The 22,215-nt window shown below is 37.8% G+C and overlaps 1 protein-coding gene across 4 annotated transcripts in view; it reads left to right on the top strand.

The window, feature by feature from the left end:
- ITCH (itchy E3 ubiquitin protein ligase) overlaps positions 1–22,215 on the top strand; it is a 65,491-nt gene that overhangs the window by 9,001 nt on the left and 34,275 nt on the right. For all 4 annotated transcript variants that reach the window (XM_074843591.1, XM_074843593.1, XM_074843592.1 and 1 more), the window contains exons 2-3: positions 17,265–17,355; positions 19,892–20,030. In XM_074843591.1, the coding sequence (XP_074699692.1) occupies positions 17,286–17,355; positions 19,892–20,030 (209 nt within the window). In that variant the 5' untranslated portion in view covers positions 17,265–17,285. The remainder of the gene's footprint in view (positions 1–17,264; positions 17,356–19,891; positions 20,031–22,215) is intronic.

Below are 22,215 nucleotides of genomic sequence, written 5' to 3' on the forward strand. Positions count from 1 at the left end.
CTGAACTGTGATGCTATGTGGATGTTTCTGTAATAATGAGATAGGAGAGCTAAATGTATGTATTGGGAACTGCGAAATGAGTGAAAGTTAGTGGATATGTTAAAACCATAAGGCTCAAGTGGTAGAACAGCACGTGGATGTGAATTTACTAGCTTGGTACGCAGCTGTGCTGTGCCTCCACGATCAAGTTATCTGTAGTTATCATTGGGATTTCTGGCAGCATCATTTTTGTTTGGTTTTAGTGTCATAAGTGAAACTTCATTGCCATTCTCTCCCACTGAGATACGGATTATTTTATATAGATTCCTAGGAGAAACTTTTAGAAATTGTTAGAGAATCAACATCCTTTAAGTGACGCTCCAGCCCAAATTTGTCACACATGGGATATTTTTAATGTAAAACAGAATATTTAGTTTGACAGAGAGTACTGTAGAGATGGGGACAGATGCTTTATAGATGCATAGGAGAAATACGGAGCAACATACAGGTAACTGTCCAGATTTGCTGTGGGAAGTTACCCCCATGTGAGTTAAAATGAAGGAAATTCTTGAAGGTATGAACAGTTGGACACTTGCTAATAGCAAAGTAAAATGTCTTTTTGAATAAATAGAATATCGACCATGATATTCAATGACTCCCTATCTCTGATGTTACATAAATAATGAAGGGTTAACACAGGTTTCAAGGCAGTGACATGTGAATGTTTTATGAGGCTTCTTATCAGGGCAAAAGAAAATAAAAATAAGCCAGGAAAGCAGTGTTCATATGAAGTGTATAACAGCATTCTTTCTGTTGGGACAGTTGAACTTGACCTTGAACTTTGCATGTTTTTCAGTTTCACCTTACCTAGTTGTCATTAATTGAAGCTAGCTAACACTTTGGTATGTACAGTCTTGGATATTTTGTAGAAGATTGACTCAAGCTGTATTTTTTTGTTCTCTATAATAGAGAGCAGCAATAAGGTAAATGAAAGTAGTTTTTAAAAGTGAGAAAAAATACCTAGTGTAGGCTTGTGCATTGAATTTTAATATAGGACTTGGGAAAAGCTGTCGAAATTAAAGTAGACGTTGCTCAGGATGAAGAATACTGAACCTGAAGAATGTGCATGCTGACTTATGCAGTCTGTGCCTTTCTATTCAAAGTAGTAAAACTTAAGCTGTAATCAATAACTGGACACTGAAAGGGAACCTCAGTTTGGGGGGGGGGGGAAATTCTATATAACCAAGTTGATAGGTGTCTCTTTAGAGGAGGAATCTGCTAGAAGACACAGACTTAAAGAGAACAAGCAGGAGGAACAGGACAGGTACAATAGGAATTATTGAATTTGTTTTAGGGAGATCAAAGAATCACAGAATAATTGAAGTTAGAAGGGACTTCTGGACGTTGGTCCAAACTTATCTGCTTAAGGTAAGGCCAGTTAGAACAGTCAGTAACGTGTTCAGTTGGGTTTGGAATATCTCTCAGGATGAAGATCTCAAGCTTCCCCACTGTTCAACCACCTCACAGTAAAATAAATAACTAAATTCCCTGTTTTTAAGGAGAATTTCCTGTATTTTATTTGTGCCCACTGCCTATTGTTCCATCACTGAGAACTGCTGGGGAGAGCCTGGCTTTATCTTTTTTAGCCCTTTATACAAGCTTCAGGTATTTGTACACACTGATAAGATCCTCCTGAGCATTCTCTTTCCCAGGCTTAACAATTCTAGCTCTCAGCCTCTCCCTGTATGTCATGTTCCAATCACTTAATCATCTCTTTGCTGGTGTCCCTCCAGTATGTCTGTGTCACTCTTGATTTGGGGAGCCCAGAACTAGACACACTAGCACACCATCTCACTGGTGTTGAGCAGAGGGGAAGAACCACCTTCCTCATCCTGCTAGTGATGCTTTTCCTAATGCAGCCCAGGATGTTGGTGACCCTTTTTTCCTTTTTTTTGCTGCAAGAAAGCATTGCTAGTTTGTGTTCTACAGGACCAGTTTTTTCTGCAAAGTTGCTTTCTGTCCAGCTCCCCCCCCAGCCTTTACTGCTGTGTGAGTGTATTCCTCCACAGGTGCAGAACTTTGCACTTCCCTTTGTGGAACTTTTGTTTCATCAGCATATTTGCTGAGAGTGAGCTTGGTCCCATTGTCCAGGTCATAAATGAAGAAGTTAAACAGTATTGGCCAAGCGTGTGCCCCTGGGGTACAGCACTAACGACTGGCCTCTAACTGGACTGTGTACTGCAGATCACAACACTTGGAGCCTCGCAGTTCAGCCAGGTTTTCAGTCCACCCCAGTCCTCTGTCTGGTCCATACTTCATCATCTTGTCTATGAGAATGTTAGAGGAGATGGCGTCAAAGATAATCAGCATCCACTGCTGTCTTCTCCACTATCAAGTTATCTTGTCATAGAAAGCTCTCAGGTTGGTCAAACATGATTTCCCTTCATAAATCCATGCTGACTAATGCAAATCACCTTCTTGTCCATAATATGTTTGGAAGTAGCTCCTCTGATAATTTGGTCCCTGACCTTCCCGGGGATTGAGATGAGACTGACTAGCCTGTAGTTTCGTCCTTTTGAAGAAAGGAGTGACATTTGCTTTTTTCAGTACCTGGGAATGTACAGAGTCACTCAAAGGAGTTGAGGGACCTTTTCACTTTTACGTGGCACAGCGTGGGCTTCACTGACCTCAAACATGACTTCGGAGATTTATCAGAAACTTTAGTTTTGACAAACGATTTTTCTCTAGCATATAGAATGAATGGGAAAAGAAACTTGCAGTTTTTCAGCATCTCTGTAGATATTTAATACTTTTTGAAAGGTATCCTCCTTGTAAAAACAAACATCTGTGTTTACACAGGTAGTGGTACTTGGTTACTGGGCTTCCTCCCACATGAAAGAAGCAGTGCTGTGGTCCAGCACATTGCTTAGGCCTCAGAGAAACAATCCGTTATCCTATTTGAAGACACAAATACTTTGTGTTTTGTGACGGAGCTTTCTTTTTTACCTACAGCATTAATCGTTCAAGTTACAATAGATACATGCTTTAAATGCAATCTTAATCTAGTTGACTAAAAAGATCCTTATTATTTACTTAGTTTTAACTGCTGTGGTCATGTCTTTCCAGTAGTTTTGCAGAAACAGTTTTCTAGCTGAGATTTTGTGCAGCAGAGAAAAAACAGGTCTATCCCAGTGATGGAGAGTGGGAAACTTTGGGGTTTTCTTTTTATATTTTTATAAAGGAAAATGTTCTGTAAAAGAGTCTAATCTGAAACTGTCAAAACAGAGTGAAAGGTAGAAATCTTGAAACAAAGTGACTAAGCATACTCATGCATGAAAATACTTATATCCACATTCACTGAATTAAAGAAAAATAACGCAGAAGCATGAGCTTAAGTCAGTGGACAGAATTTAGACCTCTGGAGGTTTTCATATGGCCAGAATGCATACCAGAGAGGAACAGGTGATGCGGAAACAGGGAATGCATCTGCGTTAAGTGTTTTTATTGTTTTAGTTTGAACAAGGAGTGCAATTTGGAAATGAATTCCCTGATTGTTCTCACAGACTGCACTTTGACTTATAAAATGAGCTTGGATCAAGGAAGCTGAATTGCTTTTGGATGAAACTAAACTGGAAGCTGCAGTCCAATAGGTGTGGGGCTCTGGGATCAGAGTAGTGCTTTTCCAAAATAAAACTCCAGAAACATACATGTCGGTATTGGGTCTACAGACCTGTCTTAGTTCCTTGCTCCACTTCTGTTATATTGCACTGCTTGCTGATGTGGACATAGCTACAGCAAATCAGATTGAGGAAGGTACAGGGAGAGTTCAAAGACTGTCATCACTGGAAAAAGGTTCTTGCCGTTCTAAAAGACGCCATAACAAAAAAGAGACAGGATGACTACAGTCTCTCTGAAAGGTATGTGCAAGGAGTTTTGAGAAAGATTAGAGTACAGGAGGTGAAAAATGGGTCTGTAAGAAAACAGGAATGTGTTTTGGCAGGTATTTCCCTCAGTGAGGCTTAGAAGCCAGAAGGCAACGCAATAAGCTAATACAAGCTAAAAGGAAATAGCCCTATTTTAAATACAACTTTTAGAAAGGAATTATTTTAATTTTTCTTGAATGTGTACAATATGAACTAGTGTAGAAAATGAAGAAGCAGTAAAAGTCTTTAAGAACAAAAAAGAAACCTAGCTTGAGAAAAAGGGAAGCATTTATATGGATTTTTTGTTAATGAAAGGTACAGGGAAACACACGTCCTAAGGTGTTAAAGGAATAGCTATTACATTCACTAAACCCAGAATTATTTTTGAAAAACAGTGAAATGGAGAATGCTTCAGAAGGAGTTAGTTCAGAAGTTCAGTCTTTCAACTGAGAGCCATATGAAATGAATGTATAAACATCTACTGGAAAAATTATTACACTTCTGAGAATTAAATAATGTAACAAAATAAATCTTGTAATATAAAAATTTTTTTGGAACTATTAGATTTGCCCTCTGGTTTTAGTAAAGCAGTTTGATTTACAAGTTTGCATGAAGTCTTGAAAGAAGTAAATGATCTTGACTGTGAGAAATCTCTTACGAAAGCTGGCTTGTAACTGAACTTGGTTCGAAGGTGACTGCTTAGGGTAGAAGAGGCAGTTGTCTTTGGAGTTCACCTGTTTCATTTATTCACTATTTCTCCATCTTATTGCAAACATGAAGCGGCGTAAAAGTTCTAAGGAATGCAGCTTTAGGTAACTGCATATTTTAACTTTCATGTTAAATATGTTTTGTTTCTCTTGATGACTCTTTGTAGCAGTATGGGATATGTGAAAGGCCTGAAACGTAGGAATGTAAGGCATTTGTGCACATTAGGAAAATAGGAGATGCATTTGTGTAAAACCACAGAGACGCTCACTCTGTTGTTAGTGTATCTGGAAATTTGATGAGATACCTTTAGTACAACTGGTTTCTTGCTACTACTTTAGTGTACTGAACGTTTTTATGAGACACTGAGCTGCTTGTCTAACGTTGAAGTTGGCCCTGTTTTGGGAGGGTGCTGGACAGGATGACCTCCAGGGGTCCTTTCTAGCCTAAATTATTGTGTGGTTCTATAAAAAAAAAAAAAATTGGGAAGAAATTAGAAAGTAATTCATAGAAGTGTGTTCTCATTTTAAGATACCCTTGTTTCCTCATATGCTCTTTCAGTAACACATTTTCATTTATGTTATTTTCAGATCACTTTTAGATATTTTTTTGTTAAATGCACAGCATAGGGGAGAACAAAAATATACGTAGGAAGGTTCTGAGAGATGGGATAAGATATAAATGCTGCTTGACAGTTGTTTAGACTGTGTTCAGGGAAGTCTGAGAGTAAAACTGAGCAAATTTTTCCCATCCTGTGTGAAATTTTTTGCAAGGCTTTGTACCGTGACTTTAAATTCAGTGACTGTTCTGTGTATTTTTTCTCCCTTTCCTTAATTTTTGGGCACTTCATAACAGGCAAAATTTTGGTATTTATGGTGTATTTTTTATATTTCAAGTTTTGTTAATGTGTTTTATGTGAAATAACTTCTAATTCTTTAATATCTTTGTTTTAAATATGGAAACATTATTTGTGTTTTCCCTGCCTATTTCTAGTAACTTCTTGCATTTCAGGAAAACTGTTAAAACTGCAAAAAGATGAGTAAAAGGGAGATGATTTGAAATATCTCTTCCAGGCAATTATTGGTTAATAGATTACAAGTAGGGAAATTGCTTAAAGGGAAAAAAACTTACAATTTTGACTTAATATTTTTACTCTGGGTGATCACACTAAGATTATTTCATTGGCCTAATTAAAAAATAATTGAATAACATGAATAAGTAGCTTATGGCTTGTGGATTTGTGTGACCATCTCTTCTCACTACTGTGTCACATAGCTAAAGTAGCGAGAAGCAGAGGCCTCCAGATAAATTCTTGCCTTCCTCTTCCCGTAGTAACAGGCAGGAAGAGACTTTGGGTAAAGTTCTTCAGAAGATTTCCTTTTCACACTTTCATGGTAAGGTCTAAAATAACCTGTTGCTAACACCAACGTTAATATTTGACTGAGATGCTCAAGACTGGGATTTTTGCTTTGTAGGAACCTCTCAGACTCAGAGCCAGCTGAAGCATAAACATAGCTGCTAAATGAGATTTTATAGGGCAGGCAACAAAAAATATTGCTTAGTTTGGTAACTCTGTTTTGTAACTGTCTTCAAGTTCTCTTTGGGGCTTCTTTGTGCTCCAAGTTGTCCTTTGTGATAAAATTTGAGTAGTGTTGAGAAACAATCTTGAAATTACAAAACAAATGCATGTATTTCTGCAGTTAGGGTACAGTGTTACTTAGGTAAATGGTAACCAAGGCTGCATGCTGTAGAATACTGTGTTTATGAAACAGCTGCAATTCAAAGAAAGCACTAAATGCTTTCGGATACCTGATCAGCTTACTGTTGGTGCACAGTTTAACAGTGACTGCTTGTTAACTATCTGGCCACACTATCTGCTTCTCCCTTGAGAAAATTCTCTTCCAAGGTTACCACTGGAAAAAGTTGTTTATATGTTCTAGGTACTTTCTTTTTAGAAACCTGGAAATATAACAATATTGTTTTTTAAAAGTGAAATACAAAAGGGTTTTTTCCTGTAAGAGCTTGGTTGTTATGTGTCGATTACATTGCTTCAGCCTTTGTCACTGTCTTTTCCTCTCTGAGGAAGGATGTCCATGAACTTACAGTACAGATTATTTTTTTTTAACCTGTATTTCCTCAAAGCTCCATATAGGACATGGTTCACAGTGGAAGGAAGTGGAAGAATTAAGAGGGAAAGCTGTAATTAATTTCTACAAGATGTAAGAGTTCTAATCGCTAGAATTGCATGCTTTTCTGTTAAAGATCTGTAATAAGTTTAACAGTTCTAATAACAGGAACCGTGTAAGATCAGAGGAACTTTGGTATTTGGAGGTGAAAAGGATATTTCCCTATGAAAGAAAAATATTGCTCATTCTTAGAAGTTGGTTCGCTGTACAGTCAATCACCCCCAGTTCTGGAACTTTCACCTCTTCAGGGCATAAACTCTGTGATCATACCACTGTCAGCTGGTAGGTTTCAGATTGTGAGTTTAATTTGTACTTTGGAAGCTGAACTTCCTTTAAACCATCCTAAAAGAAATGTGTTGTAGCTGAAATGTGATGGTCACAGTAGGCCAGTGTGTTGGGATAACCATGGCTGGCTGCCAGGTGCCCACCAAGCCGCTTTCTCACTCTCCCTCTTCAGCAGGAGACAGGAGAAGATAAGATTGAAAAAGCTCATTAGTCAAGATAAGGATGTGGAGATCAGTCACCAGTTACCATCATGTGGAAAACAGACTTGACTCGGGGAGGATGAATTTATTGCCAATTAAAAATAGAGTAGGATAGTAAGAAAAACAAAACTAAAACCAAAACTATAAACACCTTCCCCCCCACTCCCCCCTTTTTTCCAGGCTCAACTTCATTCTTTCATTCCCAGCTCTTCTACCTCCTCCCTGCCCTGAGCAGCACAGAGGAGTAGGGGATGGAAGTTGCAGGTAGTTCATAACACTTTATATCTGCCAGTCCTTTGTCCTCACGCTTTTCCTTTGCTCCAGCATCAGGTCCCTCCCATAGGATACAGTCCTTCACAAACTTCTCCAGTGTGGGTCCTTCCATGGGCTGCAGTTCTTCAAGAATTGCTCCATTGCGGCTCCCTTTCCGTGGGGTGCAGTCCTTCAGGAACACACTCCTTCAGTGTGGGTCCCCCATGGGCCACAGGTCCTGCCAGAAAACCTGCTCCCACATGGGCTGCAGCTCCTGCAAGGAGCCTGCTCCGGTGTGGGGTCCTCCCCGGGCTGCAGGGGGGCATCTGCTCTGCCCTTAACGTCCCTGGGTGCAGGGCAGAGCTGCCTCACCATGGGCTTCTCCACGGGCTGCAAGGGAATCTCTGCTCTGGTGCCTGAAGCACCTCCTCCCCCTCCTTCACCGACCTTCATGTTTGCGGAGTTGTTTCTCTCACACAGCTGCTGCACAGTGTTTTTTACATTTTCCTAAACATGTTATCACAGAGACGCCGCCTGCACTGCTGATGGGCTCAGCTTTGGCCAGCAGTGGGGTCTGTTTTGGAGCTGGCTCTGTCCAACATGGGGGCAACCCCTGGTCTCTTCTCACAGTGGCCACCCCTGCAGCCCTTCTGCTACCAAAACCTTGACCTATAGGGGAAGCTTCCAGAAGAGGGGGCCTAGGAAAATAGTTTTGCCCATCATGAAATGGATAAAAGAACTTTTACTTTGCGAGTGTATTGTCAACCCATGATAACACCTGGGTACTTTCAGCCATAAGAGGAATTGGCTTGTATATCTGGTTTCTTGAATGAAAAGCAATTTGTCTTGCTTTGCAAGTAGCAAGGTAACTGCTTACCTTCCAGTCCACAGATTGTAACATTGTTCTGGTTGTGCACTACCACTGAAAAATTTTCCTGAAACTGCATCACAGAAGTATTAAGGTGAAACACAGTTCTGAGCCAAAGCAGTATTGTGTTGAAGCTATATTACTATAATATAGCTGTATTATAAAAAATATATATTTTTTTAAAAAAGAGTTTAAAAGGCCAAAATGACTTTCTAAAAGCAGTGGTTTATAAGATGCAGGAGTTAATCCAGTTAATGTCTAGTTAATATCAGTAAATCCAGCAGTTCAAAAATCTGTTTAAGTTTGTGGTAGTTACAGTGATGCCAGCTTCACTGTCTTCTCCTCTGTCTTTCTAATACCAGTTTAATTCTTTCTACTGTGGGTTAACATGCACACCAAGTTTAATATATCTTGTTTTCCAACGGTGGTATTTAAGAACCAGCCATTTTAAGTATTGCTGTATTTCTAAGATTACATCAGTGAACCAGTTTTAGCTTAGTGGTTTGCATATATGAATTGTTGTCCTCTTTGAAATGGATTGTACCATGAGAAGGAAATGGCTGAAATAAAAATAGACTATCTCTTTGTTTTCACAAATGGTTTTAATTATCTTGTGCAGCTCTCTGCAGTGGCTTTTCTTGCCAGGCTTTTTGGAATCAAGCGAAAGGCATATGATGTTCATGTACACTTTTGTCTTTTTTTTTTTTTCCCCTCTTTGAGCATTTCTTAAAAGTTAGTAAAAGCTGTCCTTTTAGTTAGGAAGGAAGTTCATTGGCAAGTTATCTGAGTTGGTGGCTAAGTCTGTCCTTTTGTCCTGCCTGCCACAGTTTTAGTCTAAGAACAGCTTGTGGTTGGGTAATTACTGATGTACTACTGAAAGGGGGAAAAAACTGTAAAATTACATGATTTTTTTTTCTTTGAATTTTCTATATTGCAGTACTGTTTCTTTACATGTCTTTTTTCCAATTCTTTTATTCAGTATCAAATACTGTATGTATGTAGAGAAAAGTCATATGAAACATTTCTGCTGAGGTGCAGGTTATACAGGGAGGCTTCTTAGTGCATAGAAATGCTAATGAATGAATTCTCTATAATTTTGATGTAAGTCTTCAGTTTGGGAGGCCTGAAGACATAGTTTAATTTGAATTGCAAGCAGTGTTGTTGGAAGCATTTTTCTCTGCAGGTTGAAGTTGATGGACCAGTTTTTCTAATCTGCGCAGTTTGCATAAGGAACATGAGTGATCCCTGGTATTGAGGTAAAAGTTACAGTGTGAATACCACTGGGTGTCTGGCCACAACGTTTCCAGAATTATTCTGTCTTTTCTTGGGCAATCTCTTTGTTTTGATAGTCAGGTTAAATGTTCTGCAGCTTTTCCATCTTCAAAACTTTGGATTCAGAAGAGTTTCCCATGTTCAGTTCTCTTTTGAAGTGGTAGATACTCAGGAAAAACAAGGAATCAGTGCTGAGGATTAGTGTTGCACAAATAATTGTCTGGGTGTTTTTAGAAAAGGTGTTTAAGGCTGTTAGTCTGTAGTTCCTTAGTCTTTGCTACTGTAATTTTGAATCTGTTCATGACCTAGAATAGAGCCATCTTTTGATCCTATTGTAGGATATCAATATGTTGTCAGAATGATTATCATTCTTATTGTGTATGAGGTTGCAGGAAATTAGTGTAACAAAACTCAGACTTTACAGGAAGGGATGTGGTATTTACTTTTAAAGTCTCAAATTAATTTTACCTACTCATTCTCTCAGACATTTCATTTACTCTCTCACACTTGTGTACTCACAAGCACCAGGATGTTTCTGTGTGTTGAGGTGGTATAGCCAATGTCTCATGTGCAACATGGAGGTGAAACTAATGGTATCTGTCAACTGTTTGTCACCAAAAGGAACCCAAAGCATGATAAAGAACTACTTTATAGATGCATATTTTATATCCTTTGGGAGTCGAGTTGTTCTACACTAGTCCTTTGCTTTAGAATCTGGCTTATTTAAACCTCCATTAATCTTAAGTGAAGGCTGATGCTAGTTGTTTTTTTCCTTATCTGGAATGTCCGTATCTTTATAGCTACAGTATGTTTTCCTGTTGAGTTAACAGGAAAAGGAATGACATATGTGATGTGACATAACCCTCTCCTCTCTTTAAAGCACAGGCTCTTTTGCTGGCCAGTCATCTGTGCCGTAGTCTTACCAGAGTGAAGGCATCCTGGTCTGGACACAAACACTCCTTAGTTTTACTGCTGCAAGAAGTGTTCTTTGTTACCCATAAAAGCCATTCTTTTAACCTTTGTTTTGCTGGGGTTTTTTATTTATACGTTCACGTTTCCATTAGTTTGTTGTTCATACCAATCTTAACATCTTCATTACAATTCTCTGCAAGTTGTGTTTGCTTGTAGCAGAAAAACATCCAATAGAAAGATTCAGGATTATAGTTCTCTAGAATAGATTCAGATAATCTCACTCATAAAGTATAATTATACTTGTTCATTTAAAGGAGATGTGACTTCTGACTCTGATACACCACTGTACTTTGAAAGGGTGTAGAAATGATAGTCTGTAAGCAGGCATAACAAGAAAGTAATTCCTTGTTGAGCCAAAAGTACAATGGATCGTATATACTGTATACATGAATTAGGGAAAAATGTAAAATATACATTTTAAGATAGCATAAGGGATGAAGTTTCTACTTCAATGTCAAAGATTTCTCATTAGAAAGCCCGTAGTAGGGAAAGGACAGAATTCGGGCACTTCTGTGTTTTGTGGCTTATGTATCTTGCTTTTCTCCCATTGCAGCCTCTGAAGGTCACGTCACTTGGGTTACTTCCCAAACTGATTACATTTTATTTCCCACAAATATATTTTTAGCTAGTACATTGAATTAGCTCGAGTGTTGTCTTTGAGTCTGCATCTCACTCATTCTTATCAGAACAGCTGCCTGTATGTTGTTAGCTTTGTAAATAGTTAAAGTGAGTATGTAGGCAGCAGAAGGGAGGTGTGCCTGTAGTGGGAACTGGCATATCAGTGCTGGCTCTGACCTGGTGGGTACAGTTACTGATAGCAGTGAAGATATGACAACAGCAGCTTGGTAATTCGGCCTGAAGTCTGTGTTTGGACCCAGCATGCACTGTATTTCACATTTGTTCAAAAAAAAATTTAGGCATCTGAATTTCAAATTTCAACAGATGTGTTATGGCAGAGACTACTTTGATGGGACTGCATTTTCAGTAAATAGGTGTAGTGCTGCTCACATGCAGTAACAGCCAAGGGTGCTAAGCTGCATTCTGCTGTTAAAACCCTCTATTTCCATTCCTTATATAAATATCCCTTGATGCAAACCTCATAATTGCTTCCATTTTCAATGTATACTCAACACTCTTATAATCTGAGTCTATTCTTTTCATCCTGGTTGATTACTCAGCAGTTTCTTTCTGTATGTCTTCTTGTTTGGGCAAAACTGACCATGTCCTTAAAACTTATTTTAGGGGGAAAAAAAAATTATAAAAATGTAAAACAATACAACCAGCTTTGTCAAAGCACTTTTTACTTAAAAGATGAAACTTGAACAGTTGAAGTAATTGCAGATTTGCTAAACAAGTAAGTTGCCAAACTACCTGTCTCTGCCTACGCTTACTGGATAATTATATCTAACATTTAAGAGAAAAGAACTTTTCCACAATATGCATGCCTGCAATTAAAAAGAGACTTCAGTCTGCTGGGCAAAGGAGAGGAAGCATTTGTATTTAATTTCTCACACACAAAAAAGTGCTGTATTGATGTAAATAGGTGACTTTGAACTTTCTCTGAAATATCTAGTCTAATTTCTTCTTAATTGTCTGCAACTCACATACCTGTTGATAAAGAAAATAAGTTATTGTAAAGGTGACATGTTACATCTTGCATGCAGTTTTTTAAGGAAAACTTTGTATACTTTACACTTTTCCTGTGTTACACAGTGAGGTTTTCAAAACTATTGTTACATTACTAAGTAAGTTAAAGAAATTTTTTCATGATGCAATTTTTTTTTTCTGGATTTTTGAAACAGCAAATACACTTTGAATTGGTACACCTGTAAAGAGCAGTTTAGCCTGTTCTTAAAATTAATTGCTAAACATAAGGCTTACAGCAGCCAACAATTTGCAATTATTTCAGTATTTTTTAAATTATAAAGAGCATGTGCCAACATATTTTCAAAGCTATGCATGTATAATATACAGTCACAGGATTTAATTCTGACCTAGTTGTGTCTTCTATTCTTTCAAATAAATATGATACCTTCTTCAGGAGTTCAGCTCTTTAACAGGTGAAGCCCATCGGTGGGTAAAGTCACCTAAGTTAAATTGGTGTGACATTCTGAAGATCTCTCAAGCCTTTGATAGCATTTTTCTTCTATTTATACTCCCTGATTCTGTGGGCAAGAAGATCCTTCCCACCTCTTCCCTTACTTTGCTTTAACCAAGAAGCACTCAGAGCTCTTTCTCTCCCCACTCTTTCTCATGTTTTCTTAAAAGAAAAATAAATGAGGATCCTCCCTTTCTGCCTTTCTTTTTCTGAGTGTTTGTAACATCTGGGCTGTGCTCCTCCAGAATTTCTTATTTCTTCCACACCACTCTCAGGAGGAAAAAAAAAAAAATCTGGTAATGAAGTTTGCTGTCTTGGATCAAAATGCCACTGAAGGTGATGCACTTTGGCCTAACAGCATCAGGTCGTGCCATAGGAGAGGCTTCTGAGAAAGCGCTCTGGTTAGAGGTGGAATTCAAAGAACTGAATCCTGAAAGGATGTGTGGCCCGAGTTTCCTACTGTGAGGCAGATTTATTTTAAGCAATGTTTGTTCAAACCTGGCTGACTACAAACAATGGCAGATGCAGTTATGAAGTTGAGCATAATTTATCTAATAATCTACACATTACGGTAGCATGTTATAAAAACAAACCAACCTCCTTGGGAGTAGATGTGCAGCCACAGAAGAAATTCAGGCAAGCATTTGAATAGTTTATTTTTAATGACAAGAAGATATTCTGTATTACTATATCTTTTTATATGTCAAATACTTTATCTTATTAATTTCTAAGAAAATGATATTTATGTGATCATGATCAGAGTGTCTGTTACACTGCCCTGCTCTCTCTGTCACGGCTTTGAAACCTTTCAGCTAATGTTCCTAAATTTCAAATTCTGTCAGGTTTCTTGGAAGTGGGTATTGGCATCTGAGGGGAAAAAATGGCAATATGAGCTTACTGTAATTTAAAACAAAACAAAACCAGAACAAAAAAACCCCAAAACCAAACCAAATCCCTAAATACTTATGAAGTTGTGTGTAATTTTCTACTGCAGAAATGTTGGAATGACAGTTTGAACTTGTGGAAGTACTTGTTGCATTACATTGAAGCAGACGTACCCAGTTTATAGGATTTCTCAAATTATATTTTTGTTTATAAAAAGATTATTTATAATGTAATTTGGAAAGCAATCATTATACTCCTTTCCACTGGCAAGAGGTTCAAAGGTCTAGTACAGTTAAAATACTTGTTTGTGTTCACACATGATGGCCTGTTCATACCCAGCTGCTGACTGAACTGCTGGTCTTAAAGACATTTGCTTTTCACAGAATCCTAAATATTGTTTCTATTGCAATAAAACCAAATGGAAATATTTTACTAATGATTGAGGAGTGTACGTTGTTTTATTTTGTGATTAAGCTTGTAAGTAGCCCTAGGCTGGTTTTGAGTTGAAATCATATGCAGTGTTGCCATTAAAAATAGCTGTTAATACAGTAGTTTCTTACCAAACAGATTTAATTTGTGTATGTATTTGTTATATAAACAGAGAAGGTAAATGCTAAAAATTAAGTTGAAATATAGAAATCAGCTAGATGTGACTTGTGGGGTTATTGTCTTTTGCAGTCTCTTTGTGCTTCTTCAAAGTGTAGTTCACTAACCATCACAGATTCTTATTTGACTGATCAATGTATTTGAGCCTTGTTTCCTCGGAAGGCGGTACATACCATGCCACCTGCCAATCCTGTTCTGCTCGCTTTTTTTTGTGGGTTGCACTACGGACTTTCTTAATTGCTGATCCATTCCAGTTAAAAATTGATGGAGATGGAGGTGTCAAAGTTGATTAAATTTCTATGAATTATGAAAGATTTGGATGGGATTATATACATGCGTGGTAGGGAAGAGTCTTAAATTAGTGCCCAGATGAGAGAAGAATGTAAGTGTGAGTTCAGTGATTATTCCTTGCTGGATGTCTGCCTTGGAACTCTGCTTGTTGAGTCTTTCAGCTGGCAGTTAAGGAGAGTGGAAGGGGCACTGGAGTCAAGGTATTTGAAAACATCAAAAGAGGAATAGGTCTATTGAAGTGCAGGGCACAGGTAAATTGTTGTTTTCTGCTTCTTCCTTTGGAACTCTCCTTTTTCCTGACTGACTAATGGAGCTTGCTTTAAGTGAAGAGCCTCTTGATTTTTAGCAACCATGCAATAAAATAAGACTCTTCAGTTTTATTGTTCAAAAATAATTAGAAACTTGATGGCAGCTGAGAGAACTAATCAATGTGTAATGTAGTTTCTTTTTTTTTAGAAATACTAGGAGGCAATAGATTCTTGACATGTTAATTAAGCTAGTTAGTGAAAACTATGTCTCACCACGTACACACTTGCACACACATGTGCTAACTCAAATGTTTGCAGGACAGTCATTTCAGATGTGATTAAGCTGCTAGAATTTTTGCTGCATATTTTCAGTGAAAATGATCAAATATTAATAAAATCCTTTTAATGAGTGTATTTTTCAGGCTTAGAAATTACAGTTAGCTTTAACATGTGCTTCTGAATGAGTGTTGTATGCCATATGTGCTTACTGTATGACTTCAGTTGAAAATTATCACCTTCAGTAATTGCATTTGTGTTATGTGCAGTGTCATCTCTCTGAGCGGAAAATAGAATCTCTTCTGTAAATGCAAACTGTTTAGGCTGTCTGGTATGTCTGTATTGGCCTAGAAGCTATTCAGCAGCTTCCTTAAAGTGTAAAGGATACCTAGTGAGTTTGATAAAACTAATCACAGGCTCAGAATTAAGAATTGTCCTCTAAATCTTTTAAATTTAGACTGCTTTTTAAATACTTATATTAAAAGCTTTTTCACTCTAGCAGGATTTAGATTTGTGTGATTTGTGTCTGGAATCTAGTAATTAACAGTACTGGACTCCAGTAATAAACTGTATACTATTCAAGCAAGTCATTAGTACTTTTTTTGGTAGTGTCATATTCTCCAGTAGTTAACACTCGCATCAGCAAGCTGTAGGGTGCAAGAACCTCCCATTTTACCACATTCAAAATACCTGTGGAATTATCAGTTTCACAGTAATTGTCACAGTATACAGATTTTTGCTTCAGATTGCAGCCTCTAAAAAGAAAGTTGCGTTACTCAGATGAGGTCTCCTTTTACAAGTTCTGTTTTGCATGGCATGCAGAGCATAAGACATGCACTTGTTTAGACTGCTTGTGCTGTTATCAGTTGGTAAATTCATACATACAGCTTTCTGTACTCAAGATACAGATTATCAGCAGCTTAAGCTAACATGTTACTTTCCTTGTTGGAAATAATGTGTACAGAAAATGACCTGAGAGCTGGCACATGATCATTGATCTGCTTTGGAGTTCAGATTCAGTGGCTGACCAAAGATGTGCAGCAGTGGGCTGGGAGATTTGCAGGTGCTGATAAGCCAACCCCTTGGCTCCAGTAGCTGAGCCTCACAACACGTGGGAGCCCAGAGAGAGATGTACAGGTGGATGAATGGTTTTGCAGTAGGTTGTGACCACAGAAGGCAGTGAGGAAATGGCACAAAGGAGGGAACATGGCATGAAGAGGTATCGCAGTAAGTAGTCTGGAAGTTGTATCCAGCAGGGAATTCGGAGTCTGCGATAACCCATTCATTTTCCAGTGGGTAATCTGCTGTAGAGGACTTATTGATATATATCTAGTGTAGTTGGTAAGGGATGTTGAGCTGAAAATGTGTTTTAAAAATTAAGAGGAGGCAAGGATATCTGAGTATTTCCAAAGTGATGTCTATTTTTAATATAATAGCACACTATTTCATTTCTGTCTGTTAATATCAAAACTATGTGGTGCATATTGTCCACTTTCCCCCTCCCGGCCCCCAAAACCAGTCACTGAACTGATTAAAGTTCAAAGAATAATAGGAGTACCTGCTTGCTTTGGTGCTGGGAGGATCAGTCTAGGACAGGTTTGAGGGCTGAGGTGTGTAAGAAGGAAGGTTGGACCGTAAATGAAGGTTGTCTTACCCTTTTTCAGAAGTGATGTATCAACACTTTGCAGATTTACAGCCTCTGTCTGTAGGTTTGATCTGACCAAGTGAAAATGAAAGATATACAGAAGCAGGTTTCTCTGAATTTGAAATTCACTTTTTAATAATTCATTTTCAGCCTTTTTTGTATGCTTGTGAATTGTGGTTTTCTTTTTCCTTTTTTTTCCAAGTAATACTTGACATAGGAAGATAAACTTCTTACCCAGGACTTACAACATCAGAACAGGCAGATATTTTCAGACATAAGAGGTACAGCAAACTTTGCGATTAGAACATTGTTCAGTCTTGGTTAATTGGCAAATTAAAGGGACAAAATCAAAAGACCTGTTTTGCCTAGGACATGATTATTTACAGATTGTATAGTAGAGACTAATTCCTTTTGTAAAAAATTTTCTGTACTTTGGGGAAATGGAAAGGAACTAGAAAGAAAACAAGTGTGGTGGTTTAGTTTGCAGTATGATGAATCTACATGTCAAAAGAAAAGATGATTCAGTTTTTGAGTTTCTGAGGATTCTGATGTTTATATTGTCTCTTTATCCAGATTCAAGATCCAGCCCGTATTATGGCTGGCAGTGGGTCCAGATCAGGACCATCCAGTGGGTTTTCCATGAAATCACAGCTGCAAATCACCGGTAAGACTTCTGAAAGGATATATCTTTTCTGGATAGAAATGTGAAAGTGTTTTTCCCACAATTAACTGGAAGTTACTAGTATGTTGCATTTCAGGAAGTTTGAATTTTACATAACCCAAGAGAAGTCACACAGTAAGACTGATGGTGTTATGCCATTATTACTTGGCAGAAATATAGCTATTTTATTCAAGATCTTATCTAAAATGTATTTTGAAATGATAATTTGTGTAAAAAATGGAAGGAATAGTTCTTTTTGAATGCTGTTAAGTAAATTGTACAGAACAGTCCTCTCTGAAATGCAATAATGTATTGTGATACTGCTTTCAGTTACTAACATTTGACATAATACCAAATCTAACACCTTCTCCTGACAGTCTTTTTACATCTCAAGCTAAGTGAATCTGAACTGCTCTTCATTAAATTTGACTTACTGCTTCTCCATTGTTACATGTTTTTATGGCCACCATTGTAAAGGAGCTTTAATAAAAGTGTTGGTGAGCATATTACTGTAATTGAGCACCTGTAGATTGCATAGGAATGGTTTTACATGACATGCTTCACTTTTTGTAGTGCCCCACCCACAGCGCAGCTGTTGAAACTTAATTACCAAGTTTTCCTCACTTTTGCTCTCTGACAAATTTTACTGAAGCATAAAAGCTTGAAGCCTGGGAGTGGGAGATCTGTGATTGTATGCAGGAATATGTTTAGAAGCATCAAGGGTAAAGTTTGCCCCATCAGAGTGGAAGATCTGTGGGTATATGCAGAAGTTTCACAATGTTGATGTTGAGGGGATGAAAAGAATTGTCAAAAATAGATATGAAAGCTTTAGACTAGAAAGGAGGTTGGAACTCGGTAAGTTATACTGGTTCTAGCTGTCACACTGGGGTTACAAGCTTGTTTTTTCTCAGTAGGCCATGAGATGAAGAGAAATGTTGGTCCCTACAGGTTGATATTGGAGAGAAAAATTGAAGAGGTTTGGGCGGAGGTACATCCGCACATGGCTCTGCAGAGCAGAGCTGAGGGCTGGAGTGGTGATTGCTGTCAAAGGCTCGCTCCGTTAAAGGCCTCTGACTAGCATAAAGAAAGTGAAGTTGAAGAAATGATTCAGTGTTTAGAATTGAGACTATTAAGATGTTTGAATGGTTGTTAATTTCTGTAGAAGTTCAGCCACAGTCTGCGAGCAGGCATTACCTTTTTGTAGACATTTGCATGAACAGCACCCCCCACCTGCCCTACCCTCACCTCCCCATTCTGCTGTCTTCATTAGTTTTAAATGAACTTTCACGTTGTCTGGGTAAGTAAGAACCTTGAAAGTAGGTACATGACTGCTGATTTGTGCTGCCTCTAAGTAGGTCTTGATGCCTTTGAGATAGCTAGTGATGTTGAGGCATGAGATGCTGTAGTACAGAAGTACTGGAGACATGAGGGGAAGGGGAGCTATTTATGAAAATTAATGTTAGCTGACTGAAATTAATTTCTGTAGGATGTCTGTAATATAGAGAGAAAGAGTTTCCCTTGGGAGCAGTTCAGAGCAGTTTATACTAAGCTACTTCTCTAAATCTCTAAAGGAGCATAGACTATAAAGGGAATCTAGGTAGATTAGCCATATGGGCTTGAATTACTCATCTTTTTTTTAAGGATGTAGTGCAGCTGAGGTGGGTGACGAAAACACAGGAGACCAAGTTGTTATTTGTTAGAGTGGAGTTCTCTGGCCATTTAGAATTGTTAATATCTTTGTGTTAAGTACTGTTTGGTGAGTTTAGCATCCACTAATGCACATGCATGCTGCTTTGGCTAAACGGAGGCCAGTGTTCGGCAAGACAGGAGTGTTGCAGTCAATGATGTTGAATGTTTGGGGGGGAAAAAAACCAACCACAAAACAAAACAAACAACCACCACAAAACCCCAAAACCAACCAACCGAAAAACTAAACCACCTCACACACACACACCCAATTAAAGCTCTGGAGCTGCAAGTCCTGTTCGGGTTTTGTTGTTTCTAGCACAGTAGGTAGTTCTTGGAACTCAGTTTGCCTTTAGCTTTTCTGTAAGCTTTCTTCGGTACAGAAAACATAACACAAAGTTCTTTTTCTTAATGATGTTCTTCTCACCACAAGTGGTGACAGTTTTACATGATTCTTTAATGGGACAGATCATGTTTTGGGTGTTTTAACAAGCAAGTGTAATAAACTCCAGGAATTTTCTTGGCTGGTTATAGACTGGAGGAGGTTATAGAGGATATTTGCTACTTTCAACACCTAAATGCTTTTGTGGATCTTATACTGATCATTATTAATTATAGTGTCTGAAATTATGGAAGTACTGTTGCATGTTTTAGGCATTTGTGTGAGCTATAACATTGTATAAAATGATCTGGAATGCAAGAGCATTTTTGTCCATCTAATGTATGTTTTTCCTTGAGCATTATTGTCAGGCATCAGTGACATAATACTTGAATATTGAAGCACACAACTGAAAAATATTATTTGCAGTTGAAATCTTACTGAGTAAATAATTATTTTTCTCTTTCTTAACAGTTATTTCAGCCAAACTAAAAGAAAAAAATAAATGGTTTGGACCTAGCCCATATGTGGAAGTCTCAGTAGATGGACAGTCAAAGAAGACAGAAAAATGCAACAATACAAATAGTCCAAAGTGGAAGCAGCATCTTACAGTGTAGGTTTGATGGTTTTGTTTCCAATTTATTTGAGCTAAATTAATGCAATTGACAGTGGACTTAAGGGTTATGTTTTTATTTTAAGCAAAGCATTCAGTGTTACATGATTTGAAGGTATTTGTGTAATTTTTGGAGCAAATGCACTACAGTCTGGAATATATATTTACAAACTATTGCATTATGTCCTAGGGAAAGGACCCAGTGCTCATGAAGGAAAATATTCTTTATTAATGTATGTGGCATATCAAAGGAGCTTTAATTCTATGAGTTAGTAAGGAAAGTAAGGTAATTTGATATTAAAACTGAGAGTCCCATAGATGTTTTTGTTGTCACATTTAAGGTTACAGTGTTTCTGAAATACTGTGGCTGAAAAGCATAGCTGTTCTTTGTGTACAGCTTTGTTGTGTACCATGCCATAGCACAGGTAGTGAGCGCTGTCTTGCACGCATCTAAATTCAATCACAAGTACAAAATTCCTGATTAACTTGTGCCTTCAGAGTACAAAACTAACATTAGATTCAAGATGAACAGAGCTGTTGATTTTTGCTTTGCCCAGTATTTGTGTTGTGAGATGATAGGAAGCATAAAGCACAGAAAAAAAATTATCTGCATCTTCTATGAAATTTAGTTTTCACTTAAGAATATGCCAGATGGAACACAGGGATAAAGGTCAGTCTTGTGCTTGCACATTTGCTTATACTTAAATTCTAGATTATTATTCTTGAGGCACCTTGAACATTCCTGCGTGATGAAAACCTTTTTTGTGCCTGTTCTGTTCTTGTAATTCAGATTATTATGAAGTTTTAGTTATTACTATTTACATTACTTTCCACTTCAAAGAATTATTTTAAGAAAAAGAAAACTGTGTGCTTTACATGCATATCAATGTGCAAGAGCAGATTCTTCTTTCAGCTTTTAAAGTCTGCCTTATTTCTTTTTTTTTTTTAATTGAAATGTTTGTGGCTTGCGCTGTGCAAGTCTACACAATAATACATGGGCAATTTTTGCTCTTGTTCAGTAAGCACCAAACAGAAACACCCAATGCATATCAACTTAATTGAAGATTACACTAATGCTGTGTGGAACTTAGCGGAGTAAGTTAATTGTTTTTCAGGAAATATTTTGACACAGCTCCTTACATTCAGATTCAGAATAAAAAGGAAAAGTGTAATGGCTTCAGCGAATGGATATGGACCATGGGTTCCTTTTCTAACAAGCAGTCTGTTAGCTGGAGCTGCATATTCTGAAGGGATCGTCTGACTGTAGAAGTCTGGACTTATCAACCATATACAAGTGAAATTATCCACTGAAAATAGTCATTTGTAATATCTGTTTCTCACAATTAAAATAATTTTAAAATATATAAATGTTAGAATGTTCCTTATAGAGAAAGAATATCAGTGTTAAAAATTACTTTGGAGTTGCTGTTAGGAGTTTTCAGAAAAAACAGAAACATGTTCATACAATGTCAGCAACTGATAGTGACGTAAATTTGTTTCTCTGTGTAAGGCTTCTCAAAACTCAAGGGAGCGTGGGGAGGCAGGTGAATATTTTACCTCTAAGAGCAACTTTCCGGAAAAAAAAGTTTTGTGAGTCCGTTCTTAATTGTAGTATCAGCTATTTTGTGACTCTCATTTTTCTGCTGTTGTCAGAATACTTTTAAGAAGGAAAAAGAAAAATCTAGGCTTTTAGTTTTTTCTTATCACTGGGAGAGTTCCTTTATTCTCCAAGATTTTCCTGATCGCATACGTTATCTCAGCTGTCATCATCTTGCTGCAAAATGTTCGGTGAGATTTAGCAATTTTGAAATGAGCATGGTTTGATTCAGCTTATATTGGGGCTAGAGAGAGGAAGACTAACTACTCTGGCAGAAAATATTTCTGTTTGCATGTGTTTCTTCTCCAGTAAGGGGCTCTCCCAGCACATAACCGCTGGCATAGATCTGGGAGTGGAAGGTCTTACTGCATAGGTAGTCCTTGATGAAGAGCTTTCAGGTCTAGGGAGTGACTCTGCTGACGGCTTTTCTAGGAGCAGAGATGTACCTTCTCTGCCGCAGGTTGACAAATTCAAGCTGTCTGTGTGTTTGGCAGAGGCTACGGTATTGTGGTTTCATGACCTTACCAGGCCACAAGCTTTTTCAGAGAGAACTTTGGCTCTTGTTTGGACTACCTAGGGGCTTACGGT

Source organism: Strix aluco, chromosome 17 (genome assembly GCF_031877795.1).
Source record: "Strix aluco isolate bStrAlu1 chromosome 17, bStrAlu1.hap1, whole genome shotgun sequence".
Taxonomy (NCBI): domain Eukaryota; kingdom Metazoa; phylum Chordata; class Aves; order Strigiformes; family Strigidae; genus Strix; species Strix aluco.